Genomic DNA, 27,763 nt, shown 5'->3' on the forward strand with positions numbered 1-27,763 from the left:
TGGGATTGTTTTCGCTGGAAAGGCGGCGGCTAAGAGGGGATCTTATTGAAACATATAAGATGATTAGAGGTTTAGATAGGGTGGATAGTGATAGCCTTTTTCCTCTGATGGAGAAATCCAGCACGAGGGGGCATGGCTTTAAATTGAGGGGGGGTAGTTATAGAACCGATGTCAGGGGTAGGTTCTTTACCCAGAGGGTGGTGAGGGATTGGAATGCCCTGCCAGCATCAGTAGTAAATGCGCCTAGTTTGGGGGCGTTTAAGAGATCCGTAGATAGGTTCATGGACGAAAAGAAATTGGTTTAGGTTGGAGGGTCACAGTTTTTTTTTTTAACTGGTCGGTGCAACATCGTGGGCCGAAGGGCCTGTTCTGCGCTGTAATGTTCTATGTTCTATGTTCTGCCAACCTGTAGCTGCAAACCAGGCTAAAGATAGCGCTGCCAATAGCTGTCAAGATCACTGTGACCCTCCAATTTCTACCCCTCGTGATCCTTCCAGATAGGAGCAGGTGACATTGCCAACATTTCATGGTTAGGTTAGTAATTCTATGTTAAGTCCCCAGAACCTGAGAGTCTACATCACTGAGTGTTGAAAGAGGAAACTACGGAGATAATGGATGCATTGATGATCATGTTCCAAAATTCTATAGATTCTGGAAAGGTTCCTGCAAGTTGGAAGGTAGCTTTTGGGCATGCACAAAGAGGGGTTTGGCACGTTGCTGGGCCTACCACAGAGCCTCTTGTGAATGTCAGACAGCATGAAGGAATCTAGCTCCATCTTTGTATTTTAAAATCTTCTGAAAGAAGTGTGAAACAAGTTATATTTATCGAGCACCTCATCACACCTTCCAGAAATGTCTCAAAGCACTTCACGCACAAGCACTTCACATGCAAAGACTTAGTGTGAAATGCAGCAACTCTCATGTTATTTTCACCTTGTGGAGATGCTTGTAATTTAATAACCTCCCTCTAGAGGGGGCACTAGGAATCAAGTGCCTCTCCTGTTTATTTCGATACTTAAGAAGCAGTTAAGAATGGATACCAACATGGGAGAAATTACGAGAATAATTAGTAGCATACCATAAATGCAGTTGTGTGAAATCGCTTCACTTGCTGATACAACAAAGGCATTAACTCGTTTATTTTAAATGTATTAATGTCTCCATAGAGACAATTTCACAGGACATGCATTAACTCGTGACTAATATCAGAAAACGTTAAATTCACCCCACTTTAATACCAACAAACAAAATTGTTAAAAATAATTTTTTTCTTTATTCATTTGTTCAGTATATATGTGCAAATCAACAAAGGATATTCACATATAAAAGTTGATATCCCCATCCATCACAGAAAAATTATATGGTGTTGTAATTCTTTGGCATTTAGTCTATTAAATATTTTATTTGTCATTAGAGCTGGTGCAATTATTCATCACTGAATACAGATTTCTTCAAGCTACAATTCTTAGATCACTTGTACTTAATGTCTGAACATTAGCAGTATAGTATAATCTACCTTTTTATCTCATAGAATCCCTACAGTGCAGAAAGAGGCCATTCAGCCCATCGAGTCTGCACCGACAGAAATCTCACCCAGAAATGACATTACTTGTCACTTTATTTATGAAAGACTTCCATTTGAATGAACATAAGCTACCAGCACATGTGACTAATATCCAGCTATTGTATAAAGCGGCTGAGATCAGTTTGAGGTTTGCAGTGGGATTTGCCCTGTTTCACTCTAACTCCCAGACTACAGCCCACAGCATCCTCACTGTGTTGGACTTTGACAATCTAATTACACACTTGGGCAGCAAAGGTCCTTGAGGCAGCAAAGCATCGCATCAGATGATGATTGCCTTGGTGCCCAGAGACATATTGAGAGGATAAAACACTCTCTGGCATCATGTCACTGTTAACATGACAGGCGCAGTTACTGGTCCTCCTGGACAGGGGGCGCAGTTACTGGTCCTCCTGGCCAGGGGGCGCAGTTACTGGTCCTCCTGGCCAGGGGGCGCAGTTACTGGTCCTCCTGGCCAGGGGGCGCAGTTACTGGTCCCCTCCTGGACAGGGGGCGCAGTTACTGGTCCTCCTGGCCAGGGGGCGCAGTTACTGGTCCTCCAGAATAGGGGGCAGTGTTTCTGTTTCTCGACGGTGCAGGGTAATTGGTCCTCCAGGATAGGGGGCGCGGTTAGTTGTCCCGCAAGGATAGGAGCGCAGTTATTGGTCCTCCAGGATAGGGGGCGGAGCTGCAGATCTTCCAGCATAGGGGGCGGAGTTACAGGTCTTCCAGGATAGGGGGCGGAGTTGCAGGTCCTCCAGGCGAGCGGGCGGAGTTTAGGTCCTCCAGGCGAGGGGGCGGTGTTGCTGGTCCTCCAGGCTAGGGGGCGGTGTTGCTGGTCCTCCAGGCTAGGGGGCGATGTTGCTGGTCCTCCAGGCGAGGGGGCGGTGTTGCTGGTCCTCCAGGCTAGGGGGCGATGTTGCTGGTCCTCCAGGCTAGGGGGCGATGTTGCTGGTCCTCCAGGCGAGGGGGCGGTGTTGCTGGTCCTCCAGGCGAGGGGGCGGTGTTGCTGGTCCTCAAGGCTAGGGAGCGGTGTTGCTGGTCCTCCAGGCTAGGGAGCGGTGTTGCTGGTCCTCCAGGCTAGGGGGCGGTGTTGCTGGTCCTCCAGGGTGTGCGGGTGCTTCTTCCCCAGTTCAGACTCGCGGCTCTAAGATGGCGGAGGAAGCGGTGCAGAGCTCTGTGGGGCCCGGGGTTTTGCAAGAGATTTTTACCAGTCCTCTGAACGTCAGCCTTCTCTTCCTCTGCCTCTTCCTCCTCTATAAGATCGTGCGGGGAGACCGGCCGACTGAGGGGGAACCGGCAGATGGACAGGAGGAGCTGCCCCGGCTCCGGAGGGACTTCACCCCGGCCGAGATGCGGGAATATGATGGCGACAAGAACCCGCGGATCCTCATCGCCGTCAACAGCAAAGTCTTCGATGTGACCAAAGGAAAGAAATTCTACGGACATGGTACCGACAGCCGGGCCGCGAGTGACCGACACTCGGTCAACATCCACCCCCCCCTGCCCACCCTCCCCGCCCCCCCCCCCCTGCCCACCCTCCCCGCCCCCCCCCTGCCCACCCTCCCCGCCCCCCCCTGCCCACCCTCCCCGCCCCCCCCTGCCCACCCTCCCCGCCCCCCCCTGCCCACCCTCCCCGCCCCCCCCCCCCGCCCCCCCCCCCTGCCCACCCTCCCCGCCCCCCCCCCTGCCCACCCTCCCCGCCCCCCCCCTGCCCCCCTGCCCACCCTCCCCGCCCCCCCCCCGCCCACCCTCCCCGCCCCCCCCCCCTGCCCACCCTCCCCGCCCCCCCCCCCTGCCCACCCTCCCCGCCCCCCCCCCTGCCCACCCTCCCTGCCCACCCTCCCCACCCCCCCCCTGCCCACCCTCCCCGCCCCCCCCCCGGCCCACCCTCCCCGCCCCCCCCCTGCCCACCCTCCCCGCCCCCCCCCTCCCTGCCCCCCCCTGCCCGCCCTCCCCGCCCCCCCCCATGCCCACCCTCCCCGCCCCCCCCCTGCCCGCCCCCCCCCTGCCCACCCTCCCCGCCCCCCCCCCTGCCCACCCTCCCCGCCCCCCCCCCTGCCCACCCTCCCCGCCCCCCCCTGCCCACCCTCCCCGCCCCCCCCTGCCCACCCTCCCCGCCCCCCCCCCTGCCCACCCTCCCCGCCCCCCCATGCCCACCCTCCCCGCCCCGCCCCCTGCCCACCCTCCCCGCCCCCTGCCCACCCTCCCCGCCCCCCCGCCCACCCTCCCCGCCCCCCCTGCCCCCCCCTGCCCCCCTCCCGCCCCCCCTGCCCACCCTCCCCGCCCCCCCCTCTGCCCCCCCTCCCCGCCCCCCCTCCCCGCCCCCCCTCCCCGCCCCCCCTCCCCGCCCCCCCCTCCCGCCCCCCCTCCCCGCCCCCCCTCTGCCCCCCCTCCCCGCCCCCCCTCTGCCCCCCCTCCCCGCCCCCCCCTCTGCCCCCCCTCCCCGCCCCCCCCTCTGCCCCCCCTCCCCGCCCCCCCCCTCTGCCCCCCCTCCCCGCCCCCCCCTCTGCCCCCCCTCCCCGCCCCCCCCCTCTGCCCCCCCTCCCCGCCCCCCCCTCCCCGCCCCCCTCTGACCCCCCTCCCCGCCCCCCCCCTCCCCGCCCCCTCCGCCCCCCCTCTGCCCACCCTCCCCGCCCCCCCCTCTGCCCCACCCTCCCCGCCCCCCCCTCTGCCCACCCTCCCCGCCCCCCCCCCTCTGCCCACCCTCCCCGCCCCCCCCTCTGCCCACCCTCTGCCCCCCCCCTCTGCCCACCCTCCCCGCCCCCCCCTCTGCCCACCCTCCCCGCCCCCCCCTCTGCCCACCCTCCCCGCCCCCCCTCTGCCCACCCTCCCCGCCCCCCCTATGCCCACCCTCCCCGCCCCCCCTATGCCCACCCTCCCCGCCCCCCCCTCTGCCCACCCTCCCCGCCCCCCCTTCTGCCCACCCTCCCCGCCCCCCCCTCTGCCCACCCTCCCCGCCCCCCCTCTGCCCACCCTCCCCGCCCGCCCCCCTCTGCCCACCCTCCCCCGCCCCCCCTCTGCCCACCCTCTGCCCCCCCCCTCCCCTCCCCGCCCCCCCCTCTGCCCACCCTCCCCGCCCCCCTCTGCCCACCCTCCCCGCCCCCCTATGCCCACCCTCCCCGCCCCCCCTATGCCCACCCTCCCCGCCCCCCCTATGCCCACCCTCCCCGCCCCCCCCTCTGCCCACCCTCCCCGCCCCCCCCTCTGCCCACCCTCCCCGCCCCACCCTCCCCGCCCCCCCTCTGCCCACCCTCCCCGCCCCCCCCTCTGCCCACCCTCCCCGCCCCCCCTATGCCCACCCTCCCCGCCCCCCCTATGCCCACCCTCCCGCCCCCCCTCTGCCCACCCTCCCCGCCCCACCCTCCCGCCCCCCCCCTCTGCCCACCCTCCCCGCCCCCCCCTCTGCCCACCCTCCCGCCCCCCCCTCTGCCCACCCTCCCCGCCCCCCCCTCTGCCCACCCTCCCCGCCCCCCCCCTCTGCCCACCCTCCCCGCCCCCCCCTCTGCCCACCCTCTGCCCCCCCTCTGCCCACCCTCCCCGCCCCCCCTCTGCCCACCCTCCCCGCCCCCCCTCTACCCACCCTCCCCGCCCCCCCTATGCCCACCCTCCCCGCCCCCCTATGCCCACCCTCCCCGCCCCCCCTATGCCCTCCCTCCCCGCCCCACCCTCTGCCCACCCTCCCCGCCCCCCCTCTGCCCACCCTCCCGCCCCCCCTCTGCCCACCCTCCCCGCCCCCCCCTCTGCCCACCCTCCCTGCCCCCCCCTCTGCCCACCCTCCCGCCCCACCCTCCCCGCCCCCCCCTCTGCCCACCCTCCCCGCCCCCCCTCTGCCCACCCTCCCCGCCCCCCCTCTGCCCACCCTCCCCGCCCCACCCTCCCCGCCCCCCCCTCTGCCCACCCTCCGCGCCCCCCCCTCTGCCCACCCTCCCCGCCCCCCCCTCTGCCCACCCTCCCCGCCCCCCCCTCTGCCCACCCTCCCCGCCCCACCCTCTGCCCACCCTCCCGCCCCACCCTCTGCCCACCCTCCCCGCCCCACCCTCTGCCCACCCTCCCCGCCCCCCCTCCCCGCCTCCCTCTGCCCACCCTCCCCGCCCCCCTCTGCCCACCCTCCCCGCCCCCCCCTCTGCCCACCCTCCCCGCCCCCCCTCCCCGCCTCCCTCTGCCCACCTTCCCCGCCCCACCCTCCCCGCCCCCCTCTGCCCACCCTCCCCGCCCCCCTCTGCCCACCCTCCCCGCCCCCCTCTGCCCACCCTCCCCGCCCCCCTCTGCCCACCCTCCCCGCCCCCCTCTGCCCACCCTCCCCGCCCCCCTCTGCCCACCCTCCCCGCCCCCCTCTGCCCACCCTCCCCGCCCCCCTCTGCCCACCCTCCCCGCCCCCCTCTGCCCACCCTCCCCGCCCCCCTCTGCCCACCCTCCCGCCCCCCCCTCTGCCCACCCTCCCCGCCCCCCTCTGCCCACCCTCCCCGCCCCCCTCTGCCCACCCTCCCCGCCCCCCTCTGCCCACCCTCCCCGCCCCCCCTCTGCCCACCCTCCCCGCCCCCCTCTGCCCCCCCTCCCCGCCCCCCCTCTGCCCACCCTTCCCGCCCCCCTGCCCACCCTCCCCGCCCCACCCTCCCCGCCCCCCCTCTGCCCACCCTCCCCGCCCCCCCTCTGCCCACCCTCCCCGCACCCCCTGTGCCCACCCCACCCCACCTCTGCCCACCCTCCCCGCCCCCCCCTCCCCGCCCCCCCCTCTGCCCACCCTCCCCGCCCCCCTCTGCCCACCCTCCCCGCCCCCCTCTGCCCACCCTCCCCGCCCCCCTCTGCCCACCCTCCCCGCCCCCTCTGCCCACCCTCCCCGCCCCCCTCTGCCCACCCTCCCCGCCCCCCTCTGCCCACCCTCCCCGCCCCCCTCTGCCCACCCTCCCCGCCCCCCTCTGCCCACCCTCCCCGCCCCCTCTGCCCACCCTCCCCGCCCCCCTCTGCCCACCCTCCCCGCCCCCCTCTGCCCACCCTCCCCGCCCCCCTCTGCCCACCCTCCCCGCCCCCCTCTGCCCACCCTCCCCGCCCCCCTCTGCCCACCCTCCCCGCCCCCCTCTGCCCACCCTCCCCGCCCCCCTCTGCCCACCCTCCCCGCCCCCCTCTGCCCACCCTCCCCGCCCCCCTCTGCCCACCCTCCCCGCCCCCCTCTGCCCACCCTCCCCCGCCCCCCTCTGCCCACCCTCCCCGCCCCCCTCTGCCCACCCTCCCCGCCCCCCTCTGCCCACCCTCCCCGCCCCCCTCTGCCCACCCTCCCCGCCCCCCTCTGCCCACCCTCCCCGCCCCCCTCTGCCCACCCTCCCCGCCCCCCCCTCTGCCCACCCTCCCCGCCCCCCCCTCTGCCCACCCTCCCCGCCCCCCCTCTGCCCACCCTCCCCGCCCCCCTCTGCCCGCCCTCCCGCCCCCCCTCTGCCCGCCCTCCCCGCCCCCCCTCTGCCCGCACGCCCTCCCCGCCCCCCCTCTGCCCACCCTCCCCGCCCGCCCCCTCTGCCCACCCTCCCCGCCCCCCCCTCTGCCCCCCTCCCCGCCCACACTCCCCGCCCCGCCCAACCTCCCCGCCCCCTCTGCCCACCCTCCCCGCCCCCCCTCTGCCCACCCTCCCCGCCCCGCCCAACCTCCCCGCCCCCCCCTCTGCCCACCCTCCCCGCCCCCTCTGCCCACCCTCCCGCCCCCTCTGCCCACCCTCCCCGCCCCCTCTGCCCACCCTCCCCGCCCCCTCTGCCCACCCTCCCCGCCCCCCTCTGCCCACCCTCCCCGCCCCCTCTGCCCACCCTCCCCGCCCCCTCTGCCCACCCTCCCCGCCCCCTCTGCCCACCCTCCCCGCCCCCTCTGCCCACCCTCCCCGCCCCCTCTGCCCACCCTCCCCGCCCCCTCTGCCCTCCCCGCCCCCCCCTCTGCCCACCCTCCCCGCCCCCCCCTCTGCCCACCCTCCCCGCCCCCCCTCCCCGCCCTCCTCTGCCCGCCCTCCCCGCCCCCCCTCTGCCCGCCCTCCCCGCCCCCCCTGCCCGCCCTCCCCGCCCCCCTCTGCCCGCCCTCCCCGTCCGCCCTCCCCGCCCCACCCTCCCCGCCCACCCTCCCCGCCCCCCCTCCCCGCCCCCTCTGCTCGCCCTCCCCGCCCCCCTCTGCCCGCCCTCGCCGCCCCCTCTGCCCGCCCTCCCCGCCCCCTCTGCCCGCCCTCCCCTCCCCGCCCCCTCTGCCCGCCCTCCCCGCCCCCTCTGCCCGCCCTCCCCGCCCCCTCTGCCCGCCCTCCCCGCCCCCCTCTGCCCGCCCTCCCCGCCCCCCTCTGCCCGCCCTCCCCGCCCCCCTCTGCCCGCCCTCCCCGCCCCCCTCTGCCCGCCCTCCCGCCCCCCTCTGCCCGCCCTCCCCGCCCCCCTCTGCCCGCCCTCCCCGCCCCCCTCTGCCCGCCCTCCCCGCCCCCCTCTGCCCGCCCTCCCCGCCCCCCTCTGCCCGCCCTCCCCGCCCCCCTCTGCCCGCCCTCCCGCCCCCCTCTGCCCGCCCTCCCCGCCCCCCTCTGCCCGCCCTCCCCGCCCCCCTCTGCCCGCCCTCCCCGCCCCCCTCTGCCCGCCCTCCCCGCCCCCCTCTGCCCGCCCTCCCGCCCCCCTCTGCCCGCCCTCCCCGCCCCCCTCTGCCGCCCTCCCCGCCCCCCTCTGCCCGCCCTCCCCCCCCCTCTGCCCGCCCTCCCCGCCCCCCTCTGCCCGCCCTCCCCGCCCCCCTCTGCCCGCCCTCCCCGCCCCCCTCTGCCCGCCCTCCCCGCCCCCCTCTGCCCGCCCTCCCCGCCCCCCTCTGCCCGCCCTCCCCGCCCCCCTCTGCCCGCCCTCCCCGCCCCCCTCTGCCCGCCCTCCCCGCCCCCCTCTGCCCGCCCTCCCCGCCCCCCTCTGCCCGCCCTCCCCGCCCCCCTCTGCCCGCCCTCCCCGCCCCCCTCTGCCCGCCCTCCCGCCCCCCTCTGCCCGCCCTCCCCGCCCCCCTCTGCCCGCCCTCCCCGCCCCCCTCTGCCCGCCCTCCCCGCCCCCCTCTGCCCGCCCTCCCCGCCCCCCTCTGCCCGCCCTCCCCGCCCCCCTCTGCCCGCCTCCCCGCCCCTTCTGCCCGCCCCCTCTGCCCGCCCTCCCTGCCCCCTCTGCCCGCCCTCCCCGCCCCCCTCTGCCCGCCCCCCTCTGCCCGCCCTCCCCGCCCCCCTCTGCCCGCCCTCCCCGCCCCCCTCTGCCCGCCCTCCCCGCCCCCCTCTGCCCGCCCTCCCGCCCCCCTCCCCGCCCCCCTCCCCGCCCCCCTCCCCGCCCCCCTCTGCCCGCCCTCCCCGCCCCCCTCTGCCCGCCCTCCCCGCCCCCCTCTGCCCGCCCTCCCCGCCCCCCTCTGCCCGCCCTCCCCGCCCCCCTCTGCCCCCCCCCTCTGCCCGCCCTCCCCGCCCCCCTCTGCCCGCCCTCCCCGCCCCCCTCTGCCCGCCCTCCCCGCCCCCCTCTGCCCGCCCTCCCCGCCCCCCTCTGCCCGCCCTCCCCGCCCCCCTCTGCCCGCCCTCCCGCCCCCCTCTGCCCGCCCTCCCCGCCCCCCTCTGCCCGCCCTCCCCGCCCCCCTCTGCCCCCCTCTGCCCGCCCCCCTCTGCCCGCCCCCCTCTGCCCGCCCCCCTCTGCCCGCCCCCCTCTGCCCGCCCCCCTCTGCCCGCCCTCCCCGCCCCCCTCTGCCCGGCCCCCCGCGCCCCCCCCCCCCCCCCCCCCAATCCCTCCCCTTTGCCCTCCCTCCTCTCCCCATATAAATGCAAATTCTTCTTTTAATGTAGATTTTTTAACAGGTTAATATGTTTCCAAGATGTTTCAGGTTTGCTAACTGTGCACACATGTTCGTGGGGTCATTTGTAAAATTACACAATCTTTGAAACTCTTGCCACACTTCTCAGGTTACATGGCAGAGTGGGGGTGAAACCAAGGAGTGTTTAGTCCCGATGCTTGGACCATCACGGTTGGAGCAGCCTCTGTGAATGTTCTGATGAGTTTCTACCTGTCAATTTCCTTTGTTCTGCCTGCTATTTTCTCATCTTCCCTTCAGAAGCATTTGTTATGATCTTGAACCAGATCCCCAAATTTTGGTTTGCTCTAATGAGGGACCAGTAACATTTTTGGACATAATTTTAGATCCCAGGTACTTACTAAGAGAATAAAGCCACAAGATTCTGCAGTTTAAAACAAACAAAAATAAACTTTACTACTCAGGTATTTAATACTCTAACATTGAATTAATAGACAAACTGTGATCAAACTCTCTGCATCATAAATGGCGTTTGTGATCCGAGATAGATCCCACGGATTTCTAAGCAACCCACCCAGACTTCATTCTCCAATGCGGGTTACACCATGTCGTTAAAACTGTGAACTTTCTCCAAAGTTCGCTCTGACTTGGGCTACCTCAACAATTGCTTATCTCCTGACGGTTCAATCTCTTCCCCTGAGACTACTCCCACTGGCTTCCTGGAGCTGCACTCCAGCACTGACTCACGAGCACAACTCCAATTCTTCAGCCACACCAAACAGAACACCGCTTCTCCAAAGGGTTACCATAACCCGCAGCACACAGTCACCAACCTTCCACCTCCTTTTCAGCTGTCCAGGTCTTCGGTGAACCCTACCTATACAGAGCCAGCACACACACCATTTCTTTTGCTGCCTGTTCATAGAAACATATGGTGTCTTGGCGTTTATTGGTAGGGGGATTGAATTTAGGAGTCGTAGCGTTATGTTGCAACTGTACACAACTCTGGTGCGGCCGCACTTGGAGTACTGTGTGCAGTTCTGGTCCCCACATTACAGGAAGGATGTGGAGGCTTTGGAGAGGGTGCAGAGGAGGTTTACCAGGATGTTGCCTGGTATGGAGGGGAGATCCTATGAGGAGAGGCTGAGGGATTTGGGATTGTTTTCGCTGGAAAGGCGGCGGCTAAGAGGGGATCTTATTGAAACATATAAGATGATTAGAGGTTTAGATAGGGTGGATAGTGATAGCCTTTTTCCTCTGATGGAGAAATCCAGCACGAGGGGGCATGGCTTTAAATTGAGGGGGGGTAGTTATAGAACCGATGTCAGGGGTAGGTTCTTTACCCAGAGGGTGGTGAGGGATTGGAATGCCCTGCCAGCATCAGTTGTAAATGCGCCTAGTTTGGGGGCGTTTAAGAGATCCGTAGATAGGTTCATGGACGAAAAGAAATTGGTTTAGGTTGGAGGGTCACAGTTTTTTTTTTAACTGGTCGGTGCAACATCGTGGGCCGAAGGGCCTGTTCTGCGCTGTAATGTTCTATGTTCTATGTTCTACATAGAACATAGGTGCAGGAGTAGGCCTTTCGAGCCTGCACGACCATTCAATATGATCACGGTTGATCATGCATCTCAGTATCCCACTCCCGCTTTCTCTCCATACCCCTTGATCCCTTTAGCCACAAGGGCCACGTCCAGCTCCTTCTTGAACATATCTAACGAACTGGCCCCAACAGCTTTCTGTGGTAGAGAATTCCACAGGTTCACAACTCTGAGTGAAGAAATCTTCCTCATCTCAGTCCTGAATAGTTTACCCCTTATTCTTACTCCTAGTTCTGAACTTCCCCAACATCGGGAACATTCTTCCCACATCCAGTCTGTCCAGTCCTATCAGGATTTTATGTTTCTATAACATTCTTCTCTCTCATTTTTCTAAATTCCAGTGAGTACAAGCCCAGTCAATCCAGTTTTTCTTCACATGTCAGTCCTGCCATTCCGGGAATCAGTCTGGTGAACCTTCGCTGGACTCCCTCAAGAGCAAGAATGTTCATCCTCAGAGTAGGATTCGAAAACTGCACACACTAAAGATGTGGCCTCATCAAGGTGCTGAATAACTACAGCAAGATATCCCTACTCCTATCCTATACTGACGGCACAGTGGTTAACATTGCTGCCTCACAGTGCCGGGGACCCGGGTTCGATTCCAGCCTTGGGTCCCTGTCTGTGTGGAGTTTGCACATTCTCTCCAAGGCTGTGTGGGTTTCCTCCGGGTGCTCCAGTTTCCTCCCACACTCCAAAGATTGGCCAAGCTAAATTGCCCCTTTGTGTCAGGGGGACTAGCAGGGGTAAATGGGTGGGCTTGAGGGGGTGTTGCGTGAATGGGATTGTGGTTGGTACAAACTCGATGGGCCAAATGACCACCTCCTGCACTGTAGGGATTCTATGAAATCCTCTTGCTATGAAGGCCAGCATGCCATTAGCTTTCCTCACCGCCTGCTGTACCTGCATGCCAACCTTCAGCGACTGTTCCACCATGACACCCAGGTCACGTTGCACTTCCCCTTTTCCTAAACTGCCACCCTTCAGATAATCTTCCTTCCTGTTTCTGCCACCAATGTGGATAACCTCACATATTGTATTTGCCCACTCAGTCAGCCTGTCCAAGTCACCCTGCAGCCTCTTCACATCCTCCTCACAGTGCACACTGCCACCCAGCTTAATGTCGTCTGCAAATTTGAGGGTATTGCATTCGATTCCTTCGTCCAAACCATTAATGTACATTGTGAACAGCTGGGGTCCCAGCACTGAACCCTGAGGTGGTACCCCACTAGTCTCTGCCTGCCACTCTGAAAAGGACCCCTTTATTCCACTCTCTGCTTCCTGTCTGCCAACCAGTTTTCCATCCACTCAATACATTACCCCCAATACCATGAGCTTTAATTTTGCTCACTAATCTCTTGTGTGGGGTCTTGTCAAAAGCCTTTTGAAAGTCCCGGTGGCACAGCCGTCCTTTCCACGCAGGCCCACTGCTGTCAGGATGACTGAGTCATTCAACCGCAGGAAGGGAAACCCAAAGCAGCGTGTGTGCAGCCAGGCACCCATACGGTGCAGGGGCCAAAACCCATGGCCTGCAGGGGATTACAGCCCTCGGCCTCTACCTGGGAACACTCTCCTCCCCAAGAGAAAAATAAGCCCTGTTTTATAACACACTGCCCAGAAGCTTACACTGTTGCAAAGATTGTCTCTTGAGCGTTGATGTGATGGCAGGAATGTTGTGTAACAAAGATTTTCCCAGAACCAGCACACCACCACCTAGCGATTATGTGTGCTGTCTTCCTACAGTTCTCCACATGTAACCAAGCCAGTTCTTTGTTTGGTCACTTGTGACTCAAATTTTTCTTCTCTCTGCACCTCCCCCCTTGCCTCATGTACCATTCTGGAGTTGGCTTCTAGGTCAACCTCTTTGTGCTGGGAGGGGAATGGGTCACACTTCAAACACTTCCTCAGCTGAGCAGCTTCGTCGCTGATGAAGGGTCATCCAGGCTCTGTCCTCTCTCCTCAGATGCTATCAGACCTGCTGAGATCTTCCAACATTTTGTTTTTGTTTCAGATTCCAGCATCTGCAGTATTTTGCTTTTATTTCAGAAAGATATGGAGCGGAGGAGAGAGAGTGATGTGGAGCGAGAGAGAGAGAGTGATGTGGAGCGAGAGAGAGAGAGAGTGATGTGGAGCGAGAGAGAGAGAGTGATGTGGAGCGAGAGAGAGAGAGTGATGTGGAGCGAGAGAGAGAGAGTGATGTGGAGCGAGAGAGAGAGAGTGATGTGGAGCGAGAGAGAGAGAGTGATGTGGAGCGAGAGAGAGAGAGTGATGTGGAGCCAGAGAGAGAGAGTGATGTGGAGCCAGAGAGAGAGAGAGTGATGTGGAGCCAGAGAGAGAGAGAGAGTGATGTGGAGCGAGAGAGAGAGAGAGTGATGTGGAGCGAGAGAGAGAGAGAGTGATGTGGAGCCAGAGAGAGAGAGTGATGTGGAGCCAGAGAGAGAGAGTGATGTGGAGCCAGAGAGAGAGAGTGATGTGGAGCGAGAGAGAGAGTGATGTGGAGCGAGAGAGAGAGAGATGTGGAGCCAGAGAGAGAGAGAGAGTGATGTGGAGCGAGAGAGAGAGAGAGAGTGATGTGGAGCGAGAGAGAGAGAGTGATGTGGAGCGAGAGAGAGAGAGAGTGATGTGGAGCGAGAGAGAGAGAGAGAGAGAGTGATGTGGAGCGAGAGAGAGAGAGAGAGTGATGTGGAGCGAGAGAGAGAGAGAGAGTGATGTGGAGCGAGAGAGAGAGAGAGAGTGATGTGGAGCGAGAGAGAGAGAGTGATGTGGAGCGAGAGAGAGAGAGAGAGTGATGTGGAGCGAGAGAGAGAGTGATGTGGAGCGAGAGAGAGAGAGAGAGTGATGTGGAGCCAGAGAGAGAGAGAGTGATGTGGAGCCAGAGAGAGAGAGTGATGTGGAGCGAGAGAGAGTGATGTGGAGCCAGAGAGAGAGAGTGATGTGGAGCCAGAGAGAGAGAGAGAGTGATGTGGAGCGAGAGAGAGAGAGAGAGAGAGTGATGTGGAGCGAGAGGGGGAGAGAGAGTGATGTGGAGCGAGAGAGAGAGAGTGATGTGGAGCCAGAGAGAGAGAGTGATGTGGAGCCAGAGAGAGAGAGAGTGATGTGGAGCCAGAGAGAGAGAGAGAGTGATGTGGAGCCAGAGAGAGAGAGAGAGAGTGATGTGGAGCCAGAGAGAGAGAGAGAGTGATGTGGAGCGAGAGAGAGAGAGAGAGTGATGTGGAGCCAGAGAGAGAGAGAGAGAGTGATGTGGAGCGAGAGAGAGAGAGAGAGTGATGTGGAGCGAGAGAGAGAGAGAGAGTGATGTGGAGCCAGAGAGAGAGAGAGTGATGTGGAGCCAGAGAGAGAGAGAGTGATGTGGAGCCAGAGAGAGAGAGAGAGAGAGTGATGTGGAGCCAGAGAGAGAGAGAGAGAGAGTGAGTGATGTGGAGCCAGAGAGAGAGAGAGAGAGTGATGTGGAGCCAGAGAGAGAGAGAGTGATGTGGAGCCAGAGAGAGAGAGAGTGATGTGGAGCCAGAGAGAGAGAGTGATGTGGAGCGAGAGAGAGAGAGTGATGTGGAGCCAGAGAGAGAGAGAGTGATGTGGAGCCAGAGAGAGAGAGAGAGATGTGGAGCCAGAGAGAGAGAGAGTGATGTGGAGCCAGAGAGAGAGAGAGTGATGTGGAGCCAGAGAGAGAGAGAGTGATGTGGAGCCAGAGAGAGAGAGAGTGATGTGGAGCCAGAGAGAGAGAGAGTGATGTGGAGCCAGAGAGAGAGAGAGTGATGTGGAGCCAGAGAGAGAGAGAGTGATGTGGAGCCAGAGAGAGAGAGAGTGATGTGGAGCCAGAGAGAGAGAGAGTGATGTGGAGCCAGAGAGAGAGAGAGTGATGTGGAGCCAGAGAGAGAGAGAGTGATGTGGAGCCAGAGAGAGAGAGAGTGATGTGGAGCCAGAGAGAGAGAGAGAGTGATGTGGAGCCAGAGAGAGAGAGAGTGATGTGGAGCCAGAGAGAGAGAGAGTGATGTGGAGCCAGAGAGAGAGAGAGTGATGTGGAGCCAGAGAGAGAGAGAGTGATGTGGAGCCAGAGAGAGAGAGAGAGAGTGATGTGGAGCCAGAGAGAGAGAGAGTGATGTGGAGCGAGAGAGAGAGAGTGATGTGGAGCCAGAGAGAGAGAGAGAGAGAGAGTGATGTGGAGCCAGAGAGAGAGAGAGTGATGTGGAGCCAGAGAGAGAGAGAGAGAGAGTGATGTGGAGCCAGAGAGAGAGAGAGTGATGTGGAGCGAGAGAGAGGGAGTGATGTGGAGCCAGAGAGAGAGAGAGAGTGATGTGGAGCCAGAGAGAGAGAGTGATGTGGAGCGAGAGAGAGAGAGTGACGTGGAGCGAGAGAGAGAGAGAGTGACGTGGAGCGAGAGAGAGAGAGAGTGATGTGGAGCCAGAGAGAGAGAGAGTGATGTGGAGCCAGAGAGAGAGAGAGTGATGTGGAGCCAGAGAGAGAGAGAGTGATGTGGAGCCAGAGAGAGAGAGAGTGATGTGGAGCCAGAGAGAGAGAGAGTGATGTGGAGCCAGAGAGAGAGAGAGTGATGTGGAGCCAGAGAGAGAGAGAGTGATGTGGAGCCAGAGAGAGAGAGAGAGTGATGTGGAGCCAGAGAGAGAGAGAGTGATGTGGAGCCAGAGAGAGAGAGAGAGAGAGTGATGTGGAGCCAGAGAGAGAGTGATGTGGAGCCAGAGAGAGAGAGAGAGAGTGATGTGGAGCCAGAGAGAGAGAGAGTGATGTGGAGCCAGAGAGAGAGAGAGTGATGTGGAGCGAGAGAGAGAGAGTGATGTGGAGCCAGAGAGAGAGAGAGAGAGAGTGATGTGGAGCCAGAGAGAGAGAGAGTGATGTGGAGCCAGAGAGCGAGAGTGATGTGGAGCCAGAGAGAGAGAGTGTGATGTGGAGCCAGAGAGAGAGAGAGAGAGTGATGTGGAGCCAGAGAGAGAGAGTGTGATATGGAGTGAGGGCATATGTTCAGCTTACTCCTGGACTCGAGATGCTCACTCAGTCATCCACATCCACTGTAATGCAAGTATATATTGGTGTGTGGGGGTGAATGGGAACCCTGAAATAGACTTCCCCCCCCCCCGATGACCCAATCAGCAGCAAATGCAGGGCGGAATCAACCTGTGATTGGCTGAGCAGTTCTGCAGCATTTTTCAAATATACATCCACAGATTTGCCCAACAGTTTTGACTGCCTGAGTCCAGAGGCTTTGGGTTGTGGATAACCCTGTTCTAGCCAGTGCTGCATACTAAACAGCTGGTTACACGCTGCCAGAGGACTGGGAGCCGTGGCTTTGCAGCTTGATTCAGAATCTCATGATGCTTCTCATTGTGAAAAAAATTACTGTATGAAAGGGATTGCCAGAGCTGCTTATAACAATTGAGAGGTGAGGCTTGTTGAAATTTAGGAAAGGCCAAGAAAGTTGGGTGAATCGACCCGTAGAAAAAAACCCCGTAAATGTGTTTAAAAATAATGAGATGGATTTTTTTGGCAGAAAGTGGGGAAGAGTGAAGAGATTGAGGACTAAGGTGGAAGGTGTGTTGCTGAGGCAAAAGAAGAAGCTGTTTGGGTTCTTGTGACCTTTTCCTCGCACATTCTTCAAAAATCACTTCTACTCAGCAAGAGTTAGAAATTATTGTTTGGAGTAATGGATGTGGGCCTTTAGCTTGCATTAGATTAAATAGCATACTCTCCATTCAACAGATCCCCCATGGTGGGTATTGGAGCACTGTCCCCATCCCTAGCCTGTGCTTAGCAATGAAGCTAAATTTGGAAAGAATCATTCTAAAAAGAGCCTGGTCTTGTTTGTGAACAGCCTTTGAAATACTGGCCGTGTTACTGATTACTCATTGCAGGCCTTCCCAAATAATCAGTAAGCAAATCGAATCTTTGTGAATATTAGTGTATACGCTGCCCCTTAAACAGTAGCTTGGTTCCCACCTCCACTTCTTGTACCTGCTTGTGTAATTATGACATTTGGACCCTAGTTTTATTCCAAAGCAGTGACTGCAGAGCAGGTTATTGAAGTGTATGTGGAATGTAGGTGATTATACTAAACGGCAGATATGAGAGGTGGTGACTGATGTATGACCATGGTTCATCCTTTCTAACAACACTTTGACTCTTTGCTTCAGATTTTCATCTAAACCAGTAAGCTTTGCATATGTGTGTTGCACAATGTCAGCTGATCTTTGGTCATCAGCTGCTGTTGTGTACAGGAATGCATTACTGAGCTAACAGGCTCGCAATTCCTGATAAACAAGCATCTGTGAATGGGCCCATCACCAAAAGTACACATGCCAGTGCTCAAAGTAATCGTGGTATCGCACAGGAGATTTTCTCTGGCCGTACTTTGAGGAACAGTTCTCTGTGACCAGAAATGCTGGTGGTTTTCTTCCCTTTTCTGAACAGTTTTACTCTGCCTAGTTCTTGGTGCTAGTCTGAGGATCTGTCTGAATTGTTTGTAGGTGGCAGCCAATGGCTAAGCGTGGATTCTGACCTGTACCCAATGCTTAAAACAAATTCAGTTGTTTCTAATTTAGAGTCAGTGCATGGTTGCTTCCCACTTACTTTCATGGTATACTTCAATTATGTGCCTTTTTCCCTACAGTCCTGAAGCAGGCCATTCAGCCCATCGAGTCTGCACTGACTCTCCGATAAGAGTGTGGGAGGAAGCCAAGGCACCCCCACAGACACGGAGAATGTGCAAACTCCACACATGGTTACTCCAGACAGGGTTTGAACCCAGGTCCCTGGCATTGTGTGAGGCAGCAGTGCTTACCACTGTGCCATCCTGTCGCCCTGACGTACACATGGTAATTAAGTATTTTGTACCACCTGTCACATAAATAAATCAAACAGACTGGGACTTTTCTTTATTTAACCAAGTATGTTAGTATGCCTAAACCTAGATATAACTCCAGGAGCATTTGGAAAATTTATAAAAAATCAGCTGGAGCAATCAGTAAAGATTGGACATCCAGCCGAGCAAACACGGAACAATGGGGCACTAACGCAGCGTAGCAGGCTGGGAGACTCTAGCAGAGACCGTTTAGCAAGTCCCCCCCCCCACCGGGTGCCAAGTCTCCGGCCGTCGAACTTCCGGCGGTGTCAGCTCCGTGCCAAAAATTGGCACAGAGCTGAATAAATTATTTAAATATTGATTTGAATGTGATTAGCAGTCCCGGGACTAAAGTTTCTGGGCTTGCTAGAGTCTCCCCCCACCATCAGGAATGTATCACTCCAGCGGGGTTTACAATAGCTCCCCACTTGCAAGGAGCTGGCGGCCCAACCCCACTGGAGATTTGGGGTAAGGGGGAGGTGCCCTCGGGCATTGCCAGCTTGGTAGTGGCAGCCTGGCTCCCGACACTGCCCCAGAGGCAAAGTGGCAATGCCCAAGGTGGGGGGGAGGGAGTGGGGCCTCTGGAGGGGGGGGGGGGTAGATTGGTGGGGTTGGGGCTTCCCGTTGCCGCTCTGCACTTGGCGGTTACACAGGGAGGGAGGCCAGCGGGGTGGGGGGGAAATGTCGGTCTGCTTGGGGTTGGGGGGAATCGAAGCTGGGCGGGGGGGGGGGTTTGAAGCTTGTCTGGATACATCTGGGGTGCCAGTGATCGGGAGGGGTGTGGGTCGCACAGCCAGCTGTGCGGGGTTGGCCAGCAATTGGGAGGCTGACAGTGTGGGGCTACTGCACATGTGCTGATCTCAGCACTGACAGATTGGCGCATGCTCAGTGGCCCGCTCAGCACTATGCTGCCAGTCTCTCCAGCAGGAATAGGCCCGGCTCCCTGATTTTTAATAATATTCACACTTGTGCACTCTGCAGTGCACAGAGTGTGGGAGATTCATTTTGAAAATCCTGCTTAAAAAGCCAGCGGGAGTTACTCCAGTTTTTACACGAATTCGATACTTAGAACATTTTGGGAGAACCCATCCCATATGTTAATATGTCGAATAATAAGTTTATTAGACCTAGAAATTTGCTGCTCTTGATGCACCAATTCTAGCAAGTTCCCCTCTATATCTAGTTTGGACTGAGTCGTGTCATCGCCTTGAACTGCAAAGCAAGTGCAGGCCATCCTGTAAGAAACATCTGCTATTCCCTCCATCTCATCCTGATGGACTTTCTTGTGGTGTTTCCGTTTGCGTAACCGTCTTCCCTATTCACCTTTCTGATTAATCCTGCTAAAATTCAGTGATGGTTAAGTCCCCTTCTGGGGGCCATACCCCTCGTGGCCTCGATCTAATCAACTTCTATATACTGACATTGTGTTAGGAATTTCTATAAATTCTACTCCTCCCTCTGCCTCTCAATCCACTTGGAGGGGAGTATGCGTCCAGTTTCCTTCCTGAGTCAGGATTGTTTCAGTGCTGAGTACTGGAAAATGCACAAGATGATGGCAGAGGAAATGAGGTAACTTTTTAAAAAAAAGATAAAACTCCCTTTGTGTTTGTCCAGTCGCCTTTTCTGTGACAATTGGATAAACCTGTGCAATGTTTTAGATGAAATGAACAATACTTTTGCAAACAAATATTATTTGTAGGGGAAGAATTAATTCTGGGAACTTTGGGGTCTTCAATAGTTATCAGCTGGGACTTTGGTCACTGATTTATGAGCTTAAATCTAAAATGCAGGTTCCTGACATGGAACTGTTCTTGATGTTTTTGAATTACTTATAATTTCTCCATGCTATGAAAACAGAAATCCTAATGAAAACTGGTTACTGGGGTATTAAGTTTAAGTTAAATTTATTTATTAGTCACAAGTAAGGCTTCCATTCACACTGCAATGAAGTTATTGTGAAATTTCCTGAGTCGCCAGACTCCGATGCCTATCCACTGATGAATCAGCAAAGTTTGTTTCTTTAGCAGATATTTCCCCTCCCCTCCCTATTGACTTTTGACATTTAGCAGCTACTGATAAGGAGCTGAAAGATCCTGTTTGGAAGAGGACGGAGTGGGTGGGAATGGGGTTGATTGGCCTCACAGCCTGCATGTCCGCTGCTTTCTATCTGTTGTTGATGCATGATGTAGAAGTTTTACCAGCAGGAGTTCCAAACTATAAATGCGCGGAGTTCCATCAAAAGTGGCTGCGCATTTTAAGTAATCTGTTACAGTCCAACCCCTGCCAAGCAGAATTGCTTTTGTGTTTCCCAGGAAGAGAAGATTTCCTAGGGGAATAAGTGAAGAGCAGTAAGTTCCGTAACCTCCAGCGCTGGAAAATGAGATTCGGCTTAGGGGTTTGTTTTTCAGCCCAGCACTGGCAAGATAGGCGAATGGCTTTATGATTCAATATCTACTAGAATGTTTCTGTAAATACACTTTGGTAAAGTTCCCATTATGTTACTGACTGACATGATGTGGAGATGCCGGCGTTGGACTGCGGCAAACACAGTAATTGAGTTTTAACAACACCAGGTTAAAGTCCAACAGGTTTATTTGGTAGCAAATGCCATTAGCTTTCGGAGCTCCAAGCCCCTTCGTCAGATGGAGTGGAAATCTGCTCACAAACAAGGCACACAGTGACACAAAATCAAGTTACTGATTGATCCAGGCTCAGCACCTGATACCATGGGCCAGATAAGAATCATAGAATCCCTACTGTGCAGAAGGAGGCCATTTGGTCCATTGAGTCTGCACCAACCACAATCCCACCCAGGCTCTATTCCCATAACCCCACGTATTTACCCTGCTAATCCCCCTGACACGAGGGTCAATTTAGCATGGTCAATCAACCTAACCCGCACATCTTTGGACTATGGGAGAAAATCGGAGCACCTGGAGGAAACCCACGCAGATACGGGGAGAGCGTGTAAATTACACACACACACTGATCCGAGGCTGGAATTGAACCCGGGTCCCTGGCACTGTGATAGATTCCAACATTACTTTACATCTGTACCTTCAACCATGCTTTTAATTTAATTGCTTAATTTTAAGCTTTCTATTTCTTGTATTTCATGTTCTTCACCTTTGAATGGATTAGCTGTTCTGTCAACTTAAAATCTTGCCTCTTCTCCAAGTTCTGGTTTGCTCAGCTGTTGTGTGGCTCCCTCTACCAAGCAACTCCACAGATGTGCAGGTTAGGTGGATTGGCCATGATTAATGCGCGGGGATAAAGCAGAAGAGTGGGCCTAGCTAGAGTGCTCAGAGGATCAGTGTAAACTCGGTGGGCTCAATGGCCTCCTTCTGCATTGTAGGGATTTTAATGAATTGATCCTCACTCAACATGGAGCCTTCCTGACTATTTGATCACTGATGGCATTGAGTACTTCCACCACTATGTGACTTGATTTATTATTGTCACATGTATTAGTACACAGTGAAAAGTATTGTTTCTTGCATGCTATACAGACAAGCATACTGTTCATAGAGAAGGAAAGGGAACAGAATGTAGTGTTACAATCACAGCTAGCATGTAGAGAAAGATCAACATAATACGAGGTAGGTCCATTCAAAAGTCTGATGGCAGCAGGGAACAAATTGTTCTTGAGTCGGTTGGTACATGTCCTCAGACTCTTATATCTTTTTCCTGACGGAAGAAGGTGGAAGAGAGAATGTCCAGGTTGCATGGGTTTTTTGATTATGTTGGCTGCTTTTCTGAGGCAGCGGCAAGTGTAGACAGTGTCAGTGGATGGGAGGCTGGTTTGCGTGATAGACTGGGCTTCGTTCATGACCCTTTGTAGTTTTTTGTGGTCTTGGACAGAGCAGGAACCATACCAAGCTCTGATACATCCAGAAAGAATGCTTGCTATGGTGCATCTGTAAAAGTTGCTGAGAGTCGTACGGACATGCCAAATTTCCTTAGCCTCCTATTGTTCCTTGGAAGATCTCCAATAATTTTTATTTCTTGGCACTTGTTCCTGTTCTCCCCGTTTCTTTCCCTACCCCCAACAATTCGGCTGGCAAGTGGCCAGAAGTAAACATAGATGGGTTCGGGCAGACTGACCTTCCTGTCACGCCTATGTTGGGAGGCTGGAAGTAGGAACAAGGATTGCAGCAACCAGGATCATTCCTTTGAGGGCCTGATAGGTAAACTAAGAACTGACAATTATTCAGATCATATAATACTCTTCGAAAGAATGATGGATTAAAAACAGATCTAACAGACACAAGCATATGAAAGAGAGCAAGAGCGAGATGAAATCAGAATTCAAGTACAAAACATTGTAGAATCCCTGTAGTACAGAAGGAGGCCATTTGGCCCATTGAGTCGATGTTTCATAATGACTGTTTGCTGCCGTATGCGACACCGCACTTTACCTAACCTATAATGCAACGTAAGTGACCACCTCCTATAGCAAAATGGACACTTCACTACAAATAATATCTTTAAGATATTTAAGATCCTGAGGGGTGTTTAGAATCAGAGAAAGAATCAGAGAAACCCTACAAGTGCAGAAAGAGGCCATTTGGCCCATCGAGTCTGCACCGACCACAATCCCACCCAGGTCCTACCCCCATATCTACCTGCTAACCCACACATCTCAGGACATTAAGGGGCAATTTTAGCATGGCCAATCAACCTAACCCGCACATCTTTGGACTGTGGGAGGAAACCGGAGCACCCGGAGGAAACCCACACAGACACGAGGAGAATGTGCAAACTCCACACAGACAGTGACCCGAGCCGGGAATCGAACCCAGGTCCCTGGAGCTGTGAAGCAGCAGTGCTAACCACTGTGCTACCTTGCCGCCCAGGCACAGGATGGATGTGGGGAGGATGTTTCCTCTTGTGGGAGAATCTAGAACTAGGGATCACTGTTTAACAATAAGGGGTTGCTGATTTAAGACAGGTGAGGAGAAATGTTTTCTCATAGACCATACGACATAGGAGCAGAATTAGGCCACTCGGCCCATCGAATCTGCTCTGCCATTCAATCATGGCTGACATTTTTCTCATCCCCATTCTCCTGCCTTTTCCCCATAACCCTTGACCCCCTTATTAATCAAGAACCTATCTATCTCTGTCTTAAAGACACTCAATGACCCTGGTCTCCACGGTCTTCTGCGGCAAAGAGTTCCACAGAATCACCACCCTCTGGCTGAAGAAATTTCTTCTCATCTCTGTTTTAAAGGATCGTCCCTTTAGCCTGAGGTTGTGCCCTCTGGTCCTAGTTTTTCCTACTCGTGGAAACATCCTCCCCACGTCCACTCTATCCAGGCCTTGCAGTATCCTGTAAGTTTCAATAAGATCCCGCCTCATCCTTCTAAACTCCAATGAGTACAGACCCAGAATCCTCAACCGTTTCTCATAGGGTCATGAGTCTCTGAAATCCTCTTCCTCAAAAGGCAGTGGAAGCAGAATCTTTGAATATTTTTAAGGCAGAGCGACATAGATTCTTGATTAACATGAGGGCGAAAGGTTAACGGTAGGCAGGAATGTGCGGTTGAAGTTATAATCAGATCAGTCATGATCTTATCGAATGGTGGGGTAGGTTTGAGGGGTCGAGTGGCTTATTCCTGCTCCTAATTCACATGTTAAAATACATACCATTAACTGTTAAAAGTAACAATTCAGGCCTTGAAAATATGCTGTGGATTTTGGCATGGTTGATGAGACTGACTTAACATCTGTGCTAATGTGGCAGACAGACTGGGATTTCCAAGGGCATGTTAGCTGTTCCCATATTAATATCTCAGTACAATTTCAAGGTCCGAGATTAGTTTGAATTTTGGAAGAAAATCTCTTTTCCTGACACACATTGTTTGTGTTTAAGCATGTGGCCAGCACCATGGCAGCGTGGTTAGCACTGGTGCCTCACAGCTCCTGGGTTCGATTTCCGGCTTGGGTCACTGACTGTGTGGAGTTTGCACATCCCCTCCCCCATGTCTGCGTGGGTTTGCTCTGGTTACTCCCCTCAGTCCAAAGATATGTGGGTTAGGTTGATTAGCCATGCTAAATTGTCCCTTAGTGTCCTGGGATGTGTAGGTTAGAGGGATTAGCGGGGTAAATGTGTGGGGTTGTGGGGATAGGGCGTGGGTGGGATTGTTGTTGGTGCAGACTCGGTGGGCCAACTGGCCACCTTCTGCACTGTAGGGTTTCTGTGATTACTATGATGTGTGGCATTGCTTCCTGTAAGAGCTGTTTTCCTTCGGTTGTTGGCCACAGTTTCTCAATTTCATATTGTTTAGTTGATTCTTCTTTTGGAAAATAAACTGGAAGGCTGAAATGGAACTCCTGCAGCTTCTGATCAGTGCAATTATGCTCAAATGAATTGTCATGGGGAGGCTGTGCATTTGTTTTCAGTAAGGTAGTTTCCCAGTGTTGTTTATAACTAAATAATTGTTAGAGAGGTGAAACACCAGTTGGAGGAAACAATTGCATTAATAATTTTTGTTTTGTCTAGAGGGTCCTTACGGAGTATTTGCTGGAAGAGACGCATCAAGAGGCCTTGCTACATTCTGCCTGGATAAGGAGGCATTGAAGGATGAATATGATGACTTGTCTGATCTCAATGCCATGCAGCTGGAAAGCCTTCAGGAGTGGGAGATGCAGTTCACCCGTAAGCATTCTCTTTGAAGTCTGAACCTCCATTTGTGTTGTCTGGGCCAGGAGATTCTAATCTCATTTCAAATCCAGGAAAATACAGCAGAGAGGAGGAACCATGGACAGGGTTAAGCTCAGTTCTGTTGTATAACCGCAGAGATGCTTGCATTAAACCTCTGCCTATCGTTTTCTCATTCCACATTGTGTTTTAAAAAAAACTATTTGCAAATATCTTCACATAGAATTTAATGAGAAACGCCAGCTTCCTATTGCAAATCCTTATTGATCTTTAATCCTTAAAAGCTTTTGATTGTTGAACTGTAAGCTCAATGGCCCAGTACCTTGCCAGTAAAAGTTTGCTACCAGTTAGTATTTGCTTCCTTTCCTGGCAGGGATTCTTCATCTTAAACTGAGAATTATTTCGCTTGTCACTATGTTATGATAGTCTATTTGATTTCATTTAATTGATTCTCCTATTTATGCCCTGTTTACGGAGGAAGACGTGAATGTTATAGTTAACATTGTGAAGGAGGCAAATGTACAAAAGATTTACTTCTTTGGATGCTAAAGGAATCCAGGGATATAGGGATAGTGCAGGAAAGTGAACTTTGGGGCTAGTGATCAATAATAACCTTATTGAGAGGCTTCTATTATGTTCTTACATGTAGCAGAATTATGTATTTGGTTTGGATCAATACCAGAACCAGTGCTACAAGTGATGAAATTACTAGAATGGTCTGGATTTTAATTGGTGCTCGAGTTCCTTAGACTTCCAGTAATGTGCAGAATCCATTTAGAGGATGGAAGTCCCTGACCAATGCTTCTTTCTGTGTTGGGGGGGGTGGGGGAAGGAGAGAGAAGAGAGTTGGTTCCTCACTGTGTTTATTGGTCCAGAAAACCGTCCCATATACACTCCAGAAATTCCTCCTCTATTGTACTGTGACTAATCTGACTCTCCCAATCTGTCTGCAAGTTAAAGTCGCCCATAATCACAGGTGTTCCTTTAACACACGCACCTCTGATTTCCTGTCTAATGCTATTCCCAACATTACCACCACAGTTTGGTGGTCTGCAAGCCACCCCCGCAAGTGTTCTTTGCCCCTTGGTGTTTCTTTACCAGACCCATACAGATTTCGCACTGTCTGTGCTAATATCTTTCCTCAATATGGACTATGGAGTGATTTACCAGAGAAGCAGGGTGAGATGAGGGAGGGTGAGCTTCCTCCTCTTTGCGCAGGGGCACACTGCAGTGGGAACCAAGTTGTGTCCAAGCACGTTTAGATTGCACCTTTTTTTGGGACATTTCCTCAGACTGGAATGTTAGTTAATTAAAGTAAAGACCTTCTCACAGTCATGCTCTCTCCTTTCCCAATTCTTTCCAGAGAAGTACTATTATGTCGGAAAACTCCTGAAACCGGGAGAGGAGCCCACAGAATACACGGATGAAGAAGATACGAAAGATGGAAAAGAGGCTACTAAAGAATTGAAAAAGGAGTGAAGTTCTGCAGTTTGGAGAGATCTATTTTTGTAGAATTGATCATGCAACAACAACATTGTATTGAATTTTTGAAGTAAGATTTCCGTGGGGGTAGGAGAGGGCATGATTATTGCAACTGTTGAGTCTCATTACTTTGACAGATGTTTTGTGGTAGAGCATTGAGTGGGGGTGTGGAAGAAATTGTACGGTGGGAGGTGCATCATTCTTTAAAAAAAACAGCACAGCTGTAAATACTGTAAAACTGCAATGTAACACTATTGTCCCAGCCCAAGGCAATGCCACCTAGTCCGATAATCAAGCTACTCAATTCAGTCAGGATAATTTGAAAATATATAACCAATGTTTTCCCTCAATCCTCTAATTGGAGAAGGCAAAGACCGTTACACATTACAAATTAAGTTTAGAGAAATACATTGAAGGTGTACAGCAGGGAAACAGGCCATTCAGCCCAACCAGTGCAGGTTGACATTTACCTTTCATATGAGCAAATAGTATTAATCACATTCCTGCAGAGTTGACCTGCTTTTAGCAGTGTTTTTGGCCCAGAAAGATGTGCAGCACCAGTTTACAGCTGCGTAGTTTTGTACGGTCAGCAGTTAATTCTGTTCAAATAAAAGCAAATTACCACGGACGCTGGAATCTGAAACCAAAAGAGAAAACGCTGGAAAATCTCAGCAGGTCTGGAAGCATCCTTTGACAAAGGGTCACCTGGACTCGCAACGTCAGCTCTTTTCTCTCCTTACAGATGCTGCCAGACCTGCTGAGATTTTCCAGCGTTTTCTCAGTTCTGTTTAAATGTTGTTGTTCGTCTCTTATAATTACAACAGAGCCCTTCTCACCAAGTGCAGTCCCTCAGTGCGAGTACGTAGCAATAACTGAACAGGTTAACTTTCCGAGGGTTGAATTTCGCAGGAAATGTGTGGGAGAGCTCTGTTGAAACCCCATTCCCTTTAAAATAATGGGCCTACGAAGCAAACCGTTTTAATATGCATGTTGAATCATTCCAGCAGTTAACCAATGAAAAAGCAGGATGTTTTGCTTCTGTCGTTTTTTTTCTAATTGTAGGGATAAAGTGACCTGTTGCTATGTCATTGTTGTAAGCCTTGTACAACAGCCGTCACAAGTGGAAGGCTGATATGTGACCTCTTCAGAGAAAAGTGCTTTGTAAAAGAAATTGAAATCCCATGTTTGCATTAAATGTATGCCTAACCAGGTTAAATGTTGTATACTAACAAAATATGATTGAGTCTGTGCAAATAGACATCAGATGATACTGTAAGGTATCTGTGTTTACTTTTGTTGAAATAAAGAATGTCACTACTTGGAATTCAAAACATGTTGATTGAATTGCGTAAAAATGAGAACTGTTGCAGTAAAGTTTGCAGGAAGTGTGATCCTTCATCATGCTGACGCAGTTGGTAGATATTTTTGATGCAGATTAAGGGTACAGAAGTGCCCTGGTTATGGTATTGGATCAGCAGCCTGGAGATTGGGAGTTAGAATTCCACCAAGGTAAGTTATGAAATTGTTTCCAATGAGTCATGGTAACTCATGCACTGTGCCAGATAACCTTAAACTGCAGGATTTGTGTCAGAAACTAAACTGGGACGTCACGGTGGTGAGCATTGCTGCCTCAGAGCTCCAGGGACCTGGGTTCAATTCCAGCCTTGGATGACTGTGTGGAGTTTTCACGTTCTTCCCGTGTCTGCGTGGGTTTCCCCCGGGTGCTCCGGTTTCCTCCCACAGTCCAAAGATGTGCAGGTTAGGTGGACTGGTCATGCTAAATTTCCCCGAGATGCATAGGTGGGGGGGGGGGGGGGGGGGGGGGTTAGCCATGGTAAAACGTGTGGGGTTACAGGGAGAGG

At 55.5% G+C, this 27,763-nt stretch overlaps 1 protein-coding gene across 1 annotated transcript; it reads left to right on the forward strand.

Moving 5' to 3' along the window:
- The first annotated feature begins 1,260 nt into the window (after positions 1-1,260).
- On the forward strand, positions 1,261-27,232 carry LOC144493017 (membrane-associated progesterone receptor component 1-like). Its single transcript, XM_078211810.1, has 3 exons — positions 1,261-3,011; positions 24,261-24,416; positions 25,783-27,232. Exons 1-3 carry the CDS (start codon positions 2,714-2,716, stop codon positions 25,896-25,898), a joined length of 570 nt encoding a protein of 189 aa, XP_078067936.1. The 5' UTR covers positions 1,261-2,713; the 3' UTR covers positions 25,899-27,232.
- The last annotated feature ends 531 nt before the right edge of the window (positions 27,233-27,763 follow it).

This window comes from Mustelus asterias, chromosome 4 (genome assembly GCF_964213995.1).
Source record: "Mustelus asterias chromosome 4, sMusAst1.hap1.1, whole genome shotgun sequence".
In the NCBI taxonomy this organism is placed as follows: domain Eukaryota; kingdom Metazoa; phylum Chordata; class Chondrichthyes; order Carcharhiniformes; family Triakidae; genus Mustelus; species Mustelus asterias.

Coding starts and splice junctions, on each gene's coding strand:
- LOC144493017 (XM_078211810.1), top strand. CDS start 2,714: ATGGCGGAGGAAGCGGTGCAGAGCTCTGTGGGGCCCGGGGTTTTGCAA. Junction 3,012..24,260: donor AAAGAAATTCTACGGACATG/GTACCGACAGCC, acceptor TGTTTTGTCTAG/AGGGTCCTTACGGAGTATTT. Junction 24,417..25,782: donor GTGGGAGATGCAGTTCACCC/GTAAGCATTCTC, acceptor AATTCTTTCCAG/AGAAGTACTATTATGTCGGA.